This window comes from Opisthocomus hoazin, chromosome 6 (genome assembly GCF_030867145.1).
Source record: "Opisthocomus hoazin isolate bOpiHoa1 chromosome 6, bOpiHoa1.hap1, whole genome shotgun sequence".
NCBI lineage: Eukaryota > Metazoa > Chordata > Aves > Opisthocomiformes > Opisthocomidae > Opisthocomus > Opisthocomus hoazin.
The window spans coordinates 22,180,333-22,195,839 of NC_134419.1; the positions used below are offsets into that span (position 1 = coordinate 22,180,333).

General features: G+C 36.4%; 1 protein-coding gene across 3 annotated transcripts in view; it reads left to right on the forward strand.

Annotated features, from left to right (window-relative positions):
• Positions 1 to 8,448, forward strand: part of AGL (amylo-alpha-1,6-glucosidase and 4-alpha-glucanotransferase) — a 40,407-nt gene extending 31,959 nt beyond the window's left edge. For all 3 annotated transcript variants that reach the window (XM_075424993.1, XM_075424995.1, XM_075424992.1), the window contains exons 29-34: positions 363 to 475; positions 2,301 to 2,512; positions 3,087 to 3,184; positions 3,733 to 3,820; positions 3,912 to 4,045; positions 5,340 to 8,448. In XM_075424993.1, coding sequence (XP_075281108.1) covers positions 363 to 475; positions 2,301 to 2,512; positions 3,087 to 3,184; positions 3,733 to 3,820; positions 3,912 to 4,045; positions 5,340 to 5,457 — 763 coding nt within the window. In that variant the 3' untranslated portion in view covers positions 5,458 to 8,448. The remainder of the gene's footprint in view (positions 1 to 362; positions 476 to 2,300; positions 2,513 to 3,086; positions 3,185 to 3,732; positions 3,821 to 3,911; positions 4,046 to 5,339) is intronic.
• The last annotated feature ends 7,059 nt before the right edge of the window (positions 8,449 to 15,507 follow it).

Genomic DNA, 15,507 nt, shown 5'->3' on the forward strand with positions numbered 1-15,507 from the left:
CAAGAAGGACTTAGTAAAGGATGGTACAGAGAAAGGCAGCTAAAACTGAAAAGGATAGAGTAGCTGCCTTGCAAGATGAGACTGGAACATCTAAGGACTCTTCATTTTCAACAGAATATGGGTGAGAGAGGTGTGACAGAAGTTTAGAAAATCATGACGGTAGTGATAAGATGGAGCTGTTACAAAACACTGCAATACTGTAGAACTTTGGGATGCTTATACAGGAGAAATAAGGGAATAGTAGGAGAATAGGGAAAAATCAAGTGTCTAAATAAGATTTTTTTTTTTTTACAGTTACTTATTGAACTTTTAATAGTCTTTTTAAAGTAATTCTTGGGCTTTTTTTATTGTCATTATTTTAGAGATGGCTCTGCTGTGGAAATTGTTGGCCTGTGCAAGTCTTCTGTTCGCTGGTTACTGGATTTATCTGGGAAAAATGTGTTTCCATTCCATGGAGTCACTGTAAAAAGACATGGTAAAAACAGGCATATCTCATAATTGTGTTATTGGAGTATAAAAATAATTAAAACAATGAAATTGTGGCCATGTAACATCAGGAATGATTATTAAATTACACAAGAAGGTTTAGGGGTAAAAAGGGAAAATTTGGGAAAGTGTCTTGTATGAGTAAAATATTCTGTTACTACAAGAATTTAAGAGTTGATATTGTCTTACCAATATTTCAAATATTTTATTCCATCTATTAAGGTGTGGGTTACAAAGGAATTTTGAAGCCTAAATACCATTTCTCAAAATGGACATAAGGGATAGGGTTATTATGTATTATGATGATACGCGTCATTCATTACAAGAATGCTAAGTAAAATGATACAAGACACTTCTTTTTCTTTTCTTTTTTTTTCAATATTCACAACACAGAAAACCACTTCTTGTGAGTATTTACCTAAATAGCTGCAGATGTCCATTATGTTTCAGAATGATATTGTTCTGGTTACAGAGTTACTTCACCTTGAGGTTACCCAACCTAAGTGCATATACGTGCTCTATAAAGGTGTTTTACTCTTCAGTAAAGGATAATATTGGAAAACAATTAATTTAATGGTTCTTTTATTCTGTTTTAGAAAATGTGGATGTAAGTGGGGCTTTTTCTCCTGTCGGTCCTAGACAGTACAGATTCTTAGATCATGAACTTACTTGTCACTTGAGGATTTCTTAAAATATATGGCTAGAGTAAAATAATTTAGAATTCAGTACACAGCAAGTATTACAATCTGCAGATGCAGAAATAATATTCATAGGACTTGTCTTGTCTCTTCTTGTTCCAGAATCATAAGCAACTTTTTTAGATTCAATGTGATGTGTGTCTGCTCCTTACTGTTGTTAATCTCATGTAACTGGGTTTAAATTTCATTCATCTACTGCTGAATATAGTTAAAAGACAAGCTTAATTCCTATTTATGATCTGTGCCTTGTTTCTTAAGAATAGGCTTAGTGTTAGAATTTCTAGGGTTTTTTTGTTGTTCTGGCAATACCGTATTTCAGTTTTAGTAGTATTGTCCTTTTTAAGTAGTATTGTCCTTTTTACTATAATCAAGGTGTAGTTTAAGAAAACCAGGTAATACTCCTGTACTCACTTAATGTAAAACTAATGTACAATACTATTTTGGGGTCTTTCATAAAAGCATTGCTTATTTAAGATGTATGTGTGTCTCATACGTGTCTTCTCAGTCAGGAAGATATCCCTAGCACAATTCTGCTGACTAAAATCTGATGTTTTTCTAGTCTCACTTGAAGTTTCAGTGAGCTGTTCCTGTGAACTATAGAATTGGTCTAAATGTAGGGAATCACCAGCTGGAGAGAGACAATCCTGAATCTGTTCCTGTTCTGTTAAGTGTCAGGAGTTCAGGAAAACAAAGCTTTTAAAAGTGACACAATCAAATGTTTTGACATAGTCTTTGAAGTCTCCAAAATAGCAAGAATATGTATACCGAGTACTATAAAAGAGCTGACGTTACCATGCTGAAATGTTAATTATAAAATTTAAACTTACTCAATTATATATGTACTGTAGATCACAGTACCTCATACTGTTTGCTCCTACCTAACTGTAAGTTAGAAAATATTGTGTAAAAAAGCTGTGCATGTGTTGGAGTTGATCTGCAGTATAATTCAACTTCTGGATAAGAACTTTTTGCAGTGCTACTATGGCCTTTATTGTGTTAGGCGTATCTTCAGTAAAACTTCAATAAGCAAATCAGTAAAAACAGACACAAGCATACTTCCAGTGTTACCACTGTGACTGTTTTCAGAAAATAAAACCTGTATGTAACATCTTGCAGGAAAGGAGGAGACAGTCACATATGATGAGTGGAACAGAAAAATCCAAGGACACTTTGAAAGGCTGTTTTTTGTTTCCGAGAACCCAGCAGACCCTAATGAGAAACATCCAAATCTTGTTCACAAACGTGGAATTTATAAGGACAGCTATGGAGCTTCAAGTCCATGGTGTGATTATCAACTCAGGCCAAATTTTACAATAGCAATGGTTGTGGTAAGTGAAGGGGAATGGGGAGAAGCATTTGAACCTAAAATTTTCGTTCTTACTGAAGTAAGCTTGCATTGTAAGGTTCATCTGCATGGCATTGTATCAGGAACATACATTGCTTAGAATAACTTCTTGAAACCTTTTATTTTCCATGCTTTTAAGATTGGTCAGTGTTGGAGTAGCTCCTAAAAATGCATCATTGACAGGACTTGCCTAAATGAAACTGCTGTCCAGTGCATAGGTAGGATAAATTTGCAGTGTGTGCTGTTATTCAGAATGTCTTTTAAGGTTAGGTCTGGGAGGTCACTTTTCCCGTCTAATTAGATAAAAAACATGGGTTGTTTGTCTTTACTGGGTTTGTAAAGAGCTTCATTAATAATTCTTGGCAAGTCTATTTGAAATACAATTTTTAAAAAGCACTGGATAGCTTTTGTCTTCTTGCTTACTCTGACTTCTAGGTTCTGGAAGTTGATTCAGTAACAGAAAACTTGGGCTTTTTGTGGTCTTCCACAGTTGTATACACAGTCTTATGTGTGCACATGCACAGAGTTTACTCATCAAATCTTTATTATTTTATTAGGCCCCTGAGTTGTTCACACCTGAGAGAGCTTGGAAAGCTCTTCAGGTAGCAGAGGAAAAACTACTTGGTCCATTAGGCATGAAAACCTTAGACCCAGAGTAAGTATACTAGAGACAAGAAGTGTTAGTTACAAAACATGTCAGGAGTTATTTAACATGTGGGGGTAGTATTTCTTTTGTTAAAATCCTCGTACATACTTGTGAAATAAGGCTGCAATAAATACTTCCGGAACGATTATTTTACTGTTCTAAAAGTCCATGCAACTGATTTTATTTATGTAGTCAATTGCCAGGTGGTTTTGGATGCCACACAGTAAGCAAGTCAAATCTGGTATTATAGAAGATGTTGAATTTGCATCTTTATACATACTTATATATGATGCAGTGCACACCGCTACAGTTTGAGTAAAAGCATAAGGGCAAAATTATCAATTCAAATCATTCCAAGACTTTAACTGTTTTACTACTAGTTTAAACTCTGTTTGGAATTCCATTGTCATGTAAAACACGAAGTAGTGGAGACCTCCCAAACTTAACCGTTATTAAATGTAAATGCCCTGGCGAATTTTTGGTCCATTTCTGCTTTCTATTTTTATGTATCATTTTTGTTAAGGCTTTGTTTGCATAATTTTTATTTTTTCTTGCAGTGACATGGTTTACTGTGGAGTATATGATAATTCTCTTGACAATGACAACTATAATGTAGCCAGAGGTTTTAATTATCACCAAGGACCTGTAAGAGACAGTTTCTTCAACTTTAGCAAAAGTGCCATCAACTTTTCAAACTGACAGCTATAATAAGAATCTCTTTTCATTCTTTGCTTAGGAATGGCTGTGGCCAATTGGATATTTTCTTCGTGCCAAATTGTACTTCTCAAAGCTGATTGGTCCAGAGATATATGCAAAAACTGTAGTTATGATTAAGAATGTTCTTTCTCGCCACTATGTTCACCTTGAAAGGTAAGGTACCAACTAACACAGATTCAAAATACTCGTTCAAGCTAGTGGTATCCACTATCCAATTGCATGTACAGATCTATCGTATAAACAGCAGCTGTCTTCTACATATAAAATTCACGGCTGTATGCGCTATTGCAGGTCTCAGATCATGTTTCAAGTACAGCTGAGTTCTAGTGCTTTTTATAGATTGCAGAAGTGCTAATGCTTACCCATGGGAAGACTGGGTGAAATAAATCTTATGTAAAAATGAGGATCTAATTTCATACAAAAAATGAATTTCAGAAAAAAATGTTGGTGAGTGAGTTGTTTTTTTTTTTTTTAAAAATCAAAGTATGTCAAAACAACCTGCAAAACTGAATAGTTAAAGGGCTGGTAGCGACAAATTAAAATGGTGGCAGATAAGCTGATGCAAAATATTGTTAAGATTTCATGTGTTATAAATGAGGAAATTAGTATGAAAATGTTTCAGAGTCTTAACAACCTTGATAGTCTAAGAAGGCAGAGGAACTTGCTTGGGCTATAAGCATTTGTTTGTACCTGTAAGAGTAACTCAGTAGGACTGGTCATGACAGAATTGGTGGTCTGACCACACCAGGAAGAATAGATATTTGTTAAGCAACTTTTTACCTTACTTAGTGTCTTGTTGCAGTGTCTTGTCTGGTAGTACTAACCAAATAACTTGTGGTTTGGTAATATTCTTTGTTTTTTCTGTCTTGATAGAGTAGTGTACTTTTACTCTGTTTTGGTATTTCGTTTGTGTACAGAATTATTAATGTAGCAACAGGCTGAACTTAGGAGTATTTCTGTATGTTAGTTTGTGAGGTTTTTTTGTATTCCTGTGCAGGAAAAGAGGGCTTATGTAATCATGCTATCTTCCAGCCATTACCACTTTTTAGCACCATAATCCAGTTTCAAGTGTAGTTTCAGTATCATTCAGTTATCTCAAAGATCATCCATATTCTTCAAACTGCAAAACTACCTGAATGAGAAACAGGGGCAACATGCCAGTAGTGTAAGTTCAGCTATTACTAGTAGCAGAGAGTCTGCTTTGAAGGAAAGGCATCCCCACAAGAAACTACAATTCCCAGCTGCATGGGGATAGGCGTATGGGTGGGAATTGAATTAGATTTCAGTTCTTAAAGAACATGCTGTATCTGGAGGACAGCAGACATTTAGTCATGGTTTGCAGTTTCCTACTGAGATAATCTTCCATAAGGTTTTAAAATGAAATGTTCTTTTAATTTCAATATATAATCTAACAACAACAATTGTTTTGTTTTTTTTCTTCTATCAGATCATCCTGGAAAGGGCTTCCAGAACTGACCAATGAAAATGGACAGTACTGCCCTTTCAGCTGTGAAACTCAGGCCTGGTCAATTGGTGTTATCCTTGAAGTCCTTTATGACTTGTAAAAGTTTATTTTGATTGATTTGATGAAACATCTGTGGTCTTGTTATTGTAGCATAAACGAACACTTGGCTTATAGTGCAAGGGAAATGTCCTGTTCTGCAGAACCACTTAAGCTGTGTCCTGACTTTCAATGATGCTGAATGCCAGCAGCTCCTATGCCCTGTAACTGTGTGGGGCTTGGGCTGTTTTTTGAAAATCAGGCCATGACAGTAGAATAAAATTGCAATGCACACTTGATGCAGAAACTTTTAGTAAGGAGAAATTTTAAGAATATGCACAAACTTAATTTTAAGAAGCTTTGGTTTTTTAGACTTTTCCAATCATAATCTTACAGTAACAAGGTGAGGTGGCTCTTTCCTGAGCTACAAATAAGTAGCGCAGCTCTTAGGGTTTTTTTTCATTGTCTCCTAAAGACTAGATGGATGTTTTGCAAATGCATGCTTAAAGGGGATTAGACTAACCTATAGCTTTCTGAATGTGGTATGCTTTGTGCTGTAGCACCATACATTAATTAAGGCATAGTATGTTGTGTCTCTGAACTGTATTAGGAGGATTATTTTTGTATGTGTTCAGTTGAACCACTCTATTAAGCAACCACAAAAATAAAGTTTACAAATACTGTAATAAACCAAACTTTGAAGTTATATATAAAATTTTCAGAAACTTTAAACTACATTGAGAGTTAAGCAATAATGAGGTAATATCCTATGCTAATCTATTTGTATTTTTATTTAAATAGTGGGCCATGCAGCAAACCTATTTCTTCATTTAAATCTGTTTCTCACTATGAAGAATTCATAAGAAACAGGTGCATATGTATACAATACACAGCTTATCTGTTGGGGGAGGCCAAAGATACAGAAGTCAATGTGCTTGACTGTTTAATTTACTGAAGAGGTATGGTCACCTCAGCCCTTTATTCATAGAAAAATCCTAGCTGTATTGAAGCACGTAGAAACGTTTAACATTGGTGTGAAGAGGTATTAGCCTACCACCAGAGAAGAGAAGTTAAGGTTTCTAAGCCTTTTGAAATTATACTAATAAGCATGCTACATCTGTGTTGTTCTTTGGTAACAGCATCCAGTGAACATGATGCAAAACACATATGTTCCATCATATTTCGATGCCTGCATGCCCTTACTGAGTTCAGTTCAGTGTTCCCAAACTGAACGGTGGTTGACAGCAGCGCAGCTGGTAATTCTGACCTCTCTATTCATGTGACTTTTCCATCTTAGTGCAATGAATAGACAGAGAGTGAGCCTGACAAAACTTCCCACGTCACATGGGGGGAAAGAAAAACTCATACTGTATTTCTTAATGTTAGACAACGTATGCTGAAAAAATATACACAGGATGTAATTATAATGCACTAGTAACACTTAGGTCAAAACTATATTATATCCGTATTTTAAAGTTTCCATACCCTGTCTGAAGTACAGTGTAAGTATGATGTCTTGTTCAGGGAGACGTGTTACAGATAGATACATTTAAGAGCAAGTCAATAGGCTGAAGATAGATGAATTGCAAGAAGTGGCTATATACACACTGTTTATTTGAAAGGTTACTAAGTATTTGAACTCCCTTGCTGAAGCGTTCAGTACTTAAAAGTTATGATTAGGGAAGGTCTATTTTATACCTCAGCTTTTGAGCTGCTGCAGTACATGGGTTGGGAAATTTTTATTTTCTCAACATAATGCGTGAGAGATGTCATTTGGTTGAAAATGTTATTGAAATGCCAGCCATAGATGATTTTTTTTTTAATGTGCAAGAGGCATATAAAGTGTTTTTCATAAAGTACTGAACTTTCCAAAACTCTTGATAATGATTGAGGTTTATGTCCTACTGTATCACTAGCTTTTTACTGTTTTCCTTTTTCCTGGATACTTTTTCTCATTTATTATTTCAAGGTATGATTTATAGCTCCTATGGATTAGGAAGCAGGAACAATATGGCAGAATAAACTGCTCTTACTTGATAAAAACATTTTAAAATTGGAAGTGCAGCTTAAGAGCTGTCACTGTTGAAAAAAATTTCCATAAGGTGTCTAATTAAATACATTGGCGATAACACTCTTTCAATGTTTGGGAGGAAAAAGCCAACCAAACAAAAAAAGATAAATTATCCATCAAAACCTTCCTATATTATTACACATGACTTTCCACTGTTTTGCAAAGTATACTGTGTACACAAAAATACACGTCATGGAACTTCTAAAGATGCCCATTTATAATGTTGCTTCTGCACTGATTAGTGGAGTATAGTTTTAGTGACAGAAATGTTTTGAGTGGGAAAAAAATATGTATCAGATTGATTGACTTTGCTGTTAAGTAGCAACAAAAGTAAGATTTGAGGTTAGAAGTGTTGGGGGTGGTGGTTTTGGTGTTTTGTTTTTGTTTTTTTAATCACAAAGCTACTCAACACTTTGTCAAGCCAAACAGTTTAAAAATGAAGAGGGATGGAAGCAATGTTAAATCTAACACTTGTATGAGCTGATACTCATCTAGATAAACTCTATACCTAAGTCATCATACCCTAAAAATAGTTGACTTATGTTGACTAATCCTGAACTGTGTTTTCATTCATTGTTATCATTTATATTATACACTCAAAAACTTCTGGTAATGCAAGCTGATAATCAGTACAATATGTTTTAGAAATACACTAAAGAACTTAGTAAGAACTGTGACTCCATTGCGTTCCAGTTGGTGTTCCTTTATATGGTATTGACACATCTTTTTTTTTTCTTCCTCCCAACTGAAATAGTTTTGACTGTTACCAGTGTTCGTACAGTTGATAGCTCTTAATTTATTCAGAGATGATTCACTTGAGAATTCAAGTAAAATAATGTATCATTCTCGCACTGCATGTTATAATGTAAAATGGAAAGATGAGTTTTACATGTGTCTGTCTAGTACAACAACAACTGATTTTAGCAAATGTAATCATTTATTTCTGAAATGCATAAAAAATAAAATTCTGTAATTCAGAGTTAACATTTTCATGTGGTTGTTTGGAAAAAAGCCAAACATAAGAGATGCTGCTGCTTGTTCATTTGTTGGCAATTTTGCACACAGTGGAGAGATATGAACTCCCCAAGTCAAATACTAATAACAAGTGCTAGCAACAATAATCAACTCATTAAAAAAAAACAACAAAACACATGAACTTGAGCCCTATACAGATTCTTATGTTTGTGTCAATGTCAGCTGTCTTAGCCTGGTTTCAGTAGGATTGGACTAGAAGAGCTCTGCATGTCCCTTCTGCTATAAATTATTATAGAATTTCAAGTCTTCCAACCCCGAACATTCTGTGATTCTGTGAAGTCACGGTATTGCAGATTCCCCAAGATAACAGTCCTAAGGTGTACTGATTAACAGCTGCCCAAGTGATACACAGTTATTAGTTAACTTGCTGTGCAAAATTTCTGTCACTAGAGAGAAGAGATTTCACTTTCCAGCTCTGCTTTGTAAAATCGAAGTCTCACAGCACAGGTGACAGTGATAGAACATGAACGAACCTGAGAGCAATACAGATGGAAAACTGTCCCTGGCGGTTAGTCAGGTGGCACTATTAGCCATCTGTGCTGTTGTAGTCTCTTGAGTTTCTGTAGCCACTTGCACAGTCCTGGTGCCTGTAATGCGTTTGTCTCATTGTGTAATGCCTCCTTGAACCTGTTTCTGTCACAAATCTTTATCTGTTTGTTACATGTCTGTGCTATCTACAACCTCTCATCCACATGTGGCTGTTCACCCTGTATAATAATCTCAGAGTACTATACAAATGAAGTTCGGTATCACTGACTACATTTGACAAATAGTAAAATTGTTTACCTCAATTCATGTAAGCTTACGTCATTTGTGAGACCCAGGAGCACTTCCTTTCTCTGTGTCTGTTTGTGTGCCACAGCAATATCTCAGTACAACTTCAGACAGAGACACTACTTTCCCTGTAGTGCCTTTTTTCCAAGGAGAATGAAAGCTGGCCACAAAAGAAGAGAATTGTGCTGCAGCCTGGCAAGGGTCTTAAGTTGGATGACCCGTTCTGCAATTACTAATAGAGACAAGTTCCCCATATTAATTTTTCTAACAAACATGGAGTTCTGTATTGCTGAGTTCTGAGTCTGGAACCTAATTTTGTGTAGTGATGAGGAACGTAAGGTGACATCTAATCAGTTCTAAATGAAGAAAGGTATTTGCAGTCAATTGGGACTCAGACTTGTAAGTACAGTTGTTTTAAAGCTTAATGTTCTAAAGTGGGGTTAAATGAGAATAGTGGCAGTTGTCTTTTTTTAAAAGAATTTTTTAGAGTCACAATCAAATATAAAAATTCAGGAGAGCTGAAAGAAAGATTTCTTGCAAGTGACATCTCAAGGGAAAGGTTTCTACAAAATGAACAATCTGTTCTTTTGTGGGGTACACTCAGGAGCTGGTTTTTAAATTTCTGTGTAATTGTTCTTAAGGCTATTGTCTGTAAGGGTCCTACATACAGCCTCAACCTGGAGAGTGTTATCTGCTCTAATAATATGCGATTAAAAATTGGTTCTAAATGCAAAAGTAAGGCTCACAGTTCATGGCTGCACAACACCCTGAAAAGTAGCAAAATAATGAGGTAATACTGTCTTAGCAAGAGCAGTCATTAAAGGGCATTACTAGGTTAACTGTTGTCGAGATGTTTTTGTAGTATTATGCCTAAGGAGAGTTTGGAGTAGAATCTTGAAATAAGTTGGTACATAAATTTTGTGGTTGTGAATGATTGATTTAGACATCATGGGTGACATGTTAGGAAGGATCTAACTTGAATGTATGGTAACCTAGAGACTAGCACTGTGGGCTGGCTGGAGGTGAACATCTCAGTAGAAAGCTGGGGGTGATAGATCGGGTAAGAATAATGCAATGTTTCATCATAGCTGAAAAATTAACATTTCCAGCTTCATAGTGGAGGGTGGCGGCAGTTCACCACCTTCCGTTGTTGGGGCTCACGCCAGACCAGGCTGGGCGATTCAGTTCTCCAGTTCTTCCTTCTGTGGATGTCTGTGTATTTCTGTCCGGCCACACTCGCTTCTCTGTGTTTTAACGGCTGAAGTGTCTGTTCCCGCAAGCCCAAATCGTAAGAAATTTTTTTAGATGTTTATAAAATGTTTCAGTAATATATCCCCGTGCGGGGAAAGAGGAAAGGAATACATCTTTGGAAGTTTGATGTTTTAAAGTGATAACTGAAGCTAATGAGCAGATTTCAGTATTAAAAAGTTGAAGAATCTGTTTATCTGTTTTATTGCAAAGTTCAAGAATCTACGTATCTCCTAAAGAATGGGAAATGCTAGGATATGAAACCAGGTGTATGTTCTGTGTTTACTTAATTATTTGTGTGGTAGTTCATCTAATGATTCCGTAATTGCTCACATTTGTATCTGTCTCCTTATATGTTTTGTTTATGTACAAATAAACTTAATGTGAAAACTGAAAATAATTCTGCCTGTGCAATCTTTCACTGTAACTGTGGTTATTTGAACTGAAGTATTTTGTTACATGGATTTTCTTAAGACATTCCACTTGCACACAGCATTTTTCTAGGACAATCAACTGCAAACAGTGAGGCTAAAAATTATGAAACTGTAACTGAAAATTAATATTTTGTGACTCAGGAAAACTGTGTAGTGCTTATGTTTAGTTGCCAGAGTTTGTTTTGAATGCCTTTGTTCTCATAGAGTATGAAAGATTCATAAGCCTGAGATCTCTACTGTGATATTGTTAGTTAAAGACAATTGTAAGGCTGTACTCTGTGAATGAAAGAAGGTAATAGAGAAGTCTAGATAAGAATACCTACAGTAGGAAGGAATCTAGACAGATTCAGGCATGGAGGCATGGTAAGAATAAAGAATAAAAAGTGATATGAAATGGCAGATCGTTTCAAGTGGCTCAGAACAGCTTTATAGAAATACAATGACAAAAGGAAAAATACTGAGTCTGTAGCTGAAAAAATCCAGGTGCATCTATCCTACAGCTTTTAAGTTCTAGCCATCAATTTTATGTGTTTTTAATGGGCTACATTTTCTGGCAGTTATTCCAGATGTTGAAGCTGGATGCCACATTTTGCAGATAATTTTGTAATTTGTAAAACCTATAATCAGACCTACTGTGACAGCTATTAAAGAGGTGGTTTTGCTTTCCTGTAACAGCTGTCTGGCTAGTATTGTTCCAGGTCTCTCCCCGGCCTTTGGGGGCCATATGGATGCGTTTGGTACAGTTAGGTTACTCCAGAGCTTCTCCCAAGGCCTCCAGGCGCCATTCAGTTAAATTTAAGCACCAGATTCTGTTGTCAGCTGGATCAGAGTAAATATAGGGTAATTTAATTTCCGTGCCTTGAGTAATTGCAGGTTTACTTTTGCATAATTTTGGCTTTAGATAGTTTATACACCTTTACAAACAGCAGGTAAAAGTAGAAATCAGAAGTATTAATGCTGTAAACTATTATTTATTCCAGGGTAGGCCTGCCTGAGCTGTGATTGGATACATTGTCACAATAGGTTCTTTAAAATAGGTCATACATAGGGGTTTTTTGCCTTCCTTGAAATATAAAGTTGCTACATTTTGGGGAATCTAACAGAACAGACACTAAATTCTACTGTATTCCCAAAAAGCTTCTATAATTTTGTACTTTGGGTTTATTAAATTGGAGAAAACATCCCCTGCAAGAATATTAAAAGCAAATAAAGGCTAGTTGATAATAAGGTATATGTGTTAGTAGGAGTGGACAGGTGTTCATCTAATTATTTCTGTGCTGAAAGATTAACTAAAGAAGTTTGAAAGTTATAATCAAAAAGTAAATGTTTATTAGTTTAGTAGCTCAGATAGGAAGCCTTCAGTCAGGTAATTAAACCTTTCTTCTGAATTTCAGTACATTTTATCAGTGATGAATTGTTCTAAACTGAATGGTGCTGTTAAATGTCATCTTGCTTCCTATCCTTCTCCCTGGTTTCATTTAACCCCCTATTTAATTGTGGCTGGTGGGTGTTTCTATGTCTGCTGTCAGAGTTCAAATAAAGTACTTAAATATTTGTTGAGAGGAAGAGCCACAGCATTGTTATTTGGAAGAGGATCTCTTGGAAGGCAGAACCTCTGTGTTTTAGTCCATGCTTCAGTGCTTCAACTTTAACTTAAGACTGATCGTCTGAAGAGCAACCTACTGCTTTGTGGTTAGTGAATCCTTCAGGAAAGTCAGAGATGTGGTGATGGTTACGAGCAGGACGTGAGAGAAAGGGAGAAGGACTTCTGTGAGGACACCAAAGAGGGACAAGGAGGATCTTTCCTCAGCTGTGGAGTGTTTCAAAGGGAGGAGGCAGGAAAGAGAGGGAGTTCTGGTGTCTTGTATGGTGGCATGCTGCAGTACAACAAAAATGATGGAGAGGGAGAAGCTGAAATTTAATGTTAGTCTGGCCTACTGGATGGTCTGTATGACCCTGTATTTCAGTGGAGGGCAAAAGGAGGAAGCTGTTCGGAGTGGGCAAGATTCTTTAAGGAACAGAGTTTGATGCACAGCAGAGCAAGGATTTGGTAACACTGCCAACAACCTTTTTTTCTTCTTTGGAAATACTGCCAACTGCCTGGTGAGATTTGTACTCCTAAGTAAATTATGTCCTGTTTTTCTGTCTCCTTAACTGCATAGTATGTCCTTGCAGGCATCACAGTCATAGGGCTCTAGGGATATTATACCAAAATGGAATAGTAGTCTGACTAGAAGTTCTGAACCACAGAAGGGAAGAGCAACTTGAGAAACTTACTGTAACCATGGATGCATTTCCAAACTTATTTCAATTGTTATCAGATTTTCACTTTTGAAAAGTAGATACTTTTTTTTATATCGAAATCTCAGGGGAAGAAGAACTCCTGTAGAGGCTGAAAAAATATTTTCCAGTTGACTGCATTCAAAATTCTGCATTATTTTGTCAGCCCTATTTCTGCCTCTTCAGACAGTTCACTGTGGTCTGTTAGAGGACTCTCAATTTCTCCATCCTTCACTTCACCCTTCTTCGGTACAGCTAAAATACTACTGCAAATTTCACCCAGAAATCATCAAAATCACTGGAAACATAAGTACTACATCAGACTCTAAGGTTTTATGTGCTTGAACTTCACATTTTAAAGCCTTTTGATGTCATATACAAAAGTAACTCATATTAGTAATTACTATAATAGTAACTTTTGTCTCATAAAGTTAATTCTCAGTGTTCTCTATTTACTATAATTATATACTCACTGTACTGCTAATAAATATACTCTTTCACAATGTATATATGTTTGATGTGTATATGTTTTCAAACATGGGGGAAAGCAGTAGAAATCAAGGATACTACAACAGTTTTAGCAGTTTTTAGTATTAATGCTTTATTAACTATTGTATTACATTAAAATTTTGGTGTGAAACTCAGACATGAGGAAGCTTTGAAATGCTGAACAGTGGTGACAGTAAGTCGTACACACCTCTCACACTGGTGTGTTTCCAATGCTAAGAATTTAAGGATTGCTCTGTATTAACAGAAGAAGCATCTGCATAGTATGTGGGTGCCTCTGTGGCCTAAACTTCCTTTCCTGGAAAAAGACTTTTCCTTTCTTGACTGCTGTACCCTGAGGACTTTTGGTAGCTTCAGGACGTGGGGAAGTGGATGACAGCTAGTGCTAGCTGGTTAACACAGTTCTTCTGGAAAGTTTTGATTTTGGTTTCCTGCTCCATCATTTTCACTGCCCTTCCTAATTGATCAGTCATTGTTTTCTGCTGAAAACAAGAATGCTGCTAGCCAAGCTCCTATTTGGCTGAATGGTTATTTCCTAAGCAAAGAACCATCTATTGCTGCTTCTGGATGTAATCTCTAAATATTGCTGCTTCCATTGCTGGTGGTGCTATTAACAGAAAAAAAACCCTCTTCTTGTTAACACATGGATGAGGAGTGACTGGTAGTGGGTGATATTCTTAAAGAGTGTCAAGTTGAGCAGAACACAGGCATTTGAAAACAGGACATCAAGAATTAGTTTTTCATCCATACAGTGTTAATTCCGCCTGCTCACATGATCCCTAGAGTGTACCAGTAACACTAACAGTTGTCTGAGCACTGCACTCATCAGGAGCTACTTATATCTGTCCTGTCATCAGGACTGTAATGAGGAGTGGTAAAACCTTGGACTCACCCTCCATCTGTGCTTGATATGTAATCCTAATGTATGTGTGCCAGGGATTATACAGCAGTTTACACTGTGCCCAATGCCACGATGCTTTGCAGTAGGCCTGAAGGTCTGCTTGTGTATGTGCCTTCAGATTGCACTGCCTATAGTTAAATACTTAGTTTGTAATAACTAAATACTTATCTCCTACAATTTGCAGATCATTTACTCTCACATCTGTCACTTCATGTCATGTTTAGCCATCAGGAAACCCCACAGCCTGTGCTCATCTCTGCCCTAAATTTACACAGCTTTCTGGGATCTGTTTCAAGCACAATCTCCAAATTGAGTTCTGAAATGTGTCACAAAGGTTTCAGAAAGTCCAGGACAGGTCTTTCATTGGATCATTATATGGCTTTGTACAATGAAACAGCTCAAATACCTATTGAATGCCTTTGGAGATATTACTGACCATGCTGCATCCTGCAGAAAATTACATGGCGTGTGAGGAACCGATACATGAAAGTTACATCTATGTATTACTTTAATGCAGGGGGAATGATTTTTTTAAAAGATTATTCCATAATTTAGATCTTTGGATGTAGACCATGGGTTTATAGACCATGATTAAGAACACCCATTTCTATTACTGCACATTCTTGACTGCTTAACTTTCACATTGATGGAGAAATCATTGGAAATGTAAAGATAAGAAATTCCTTAAATGAAAGATGAAACTTGTGTTTCTGTGAACTTAGATGTGAAGCTAAAAGTATCTGACTCCACAGATAAATCCTGTGGACTACTTAGTTGTGAGATGTATGTGCTTCCTCAGCTTTTTCTGACTTGAGATGTGTCTGTATTTTCCTTTTTTCTCTTTTCCTATGCTGTTTTTCACTT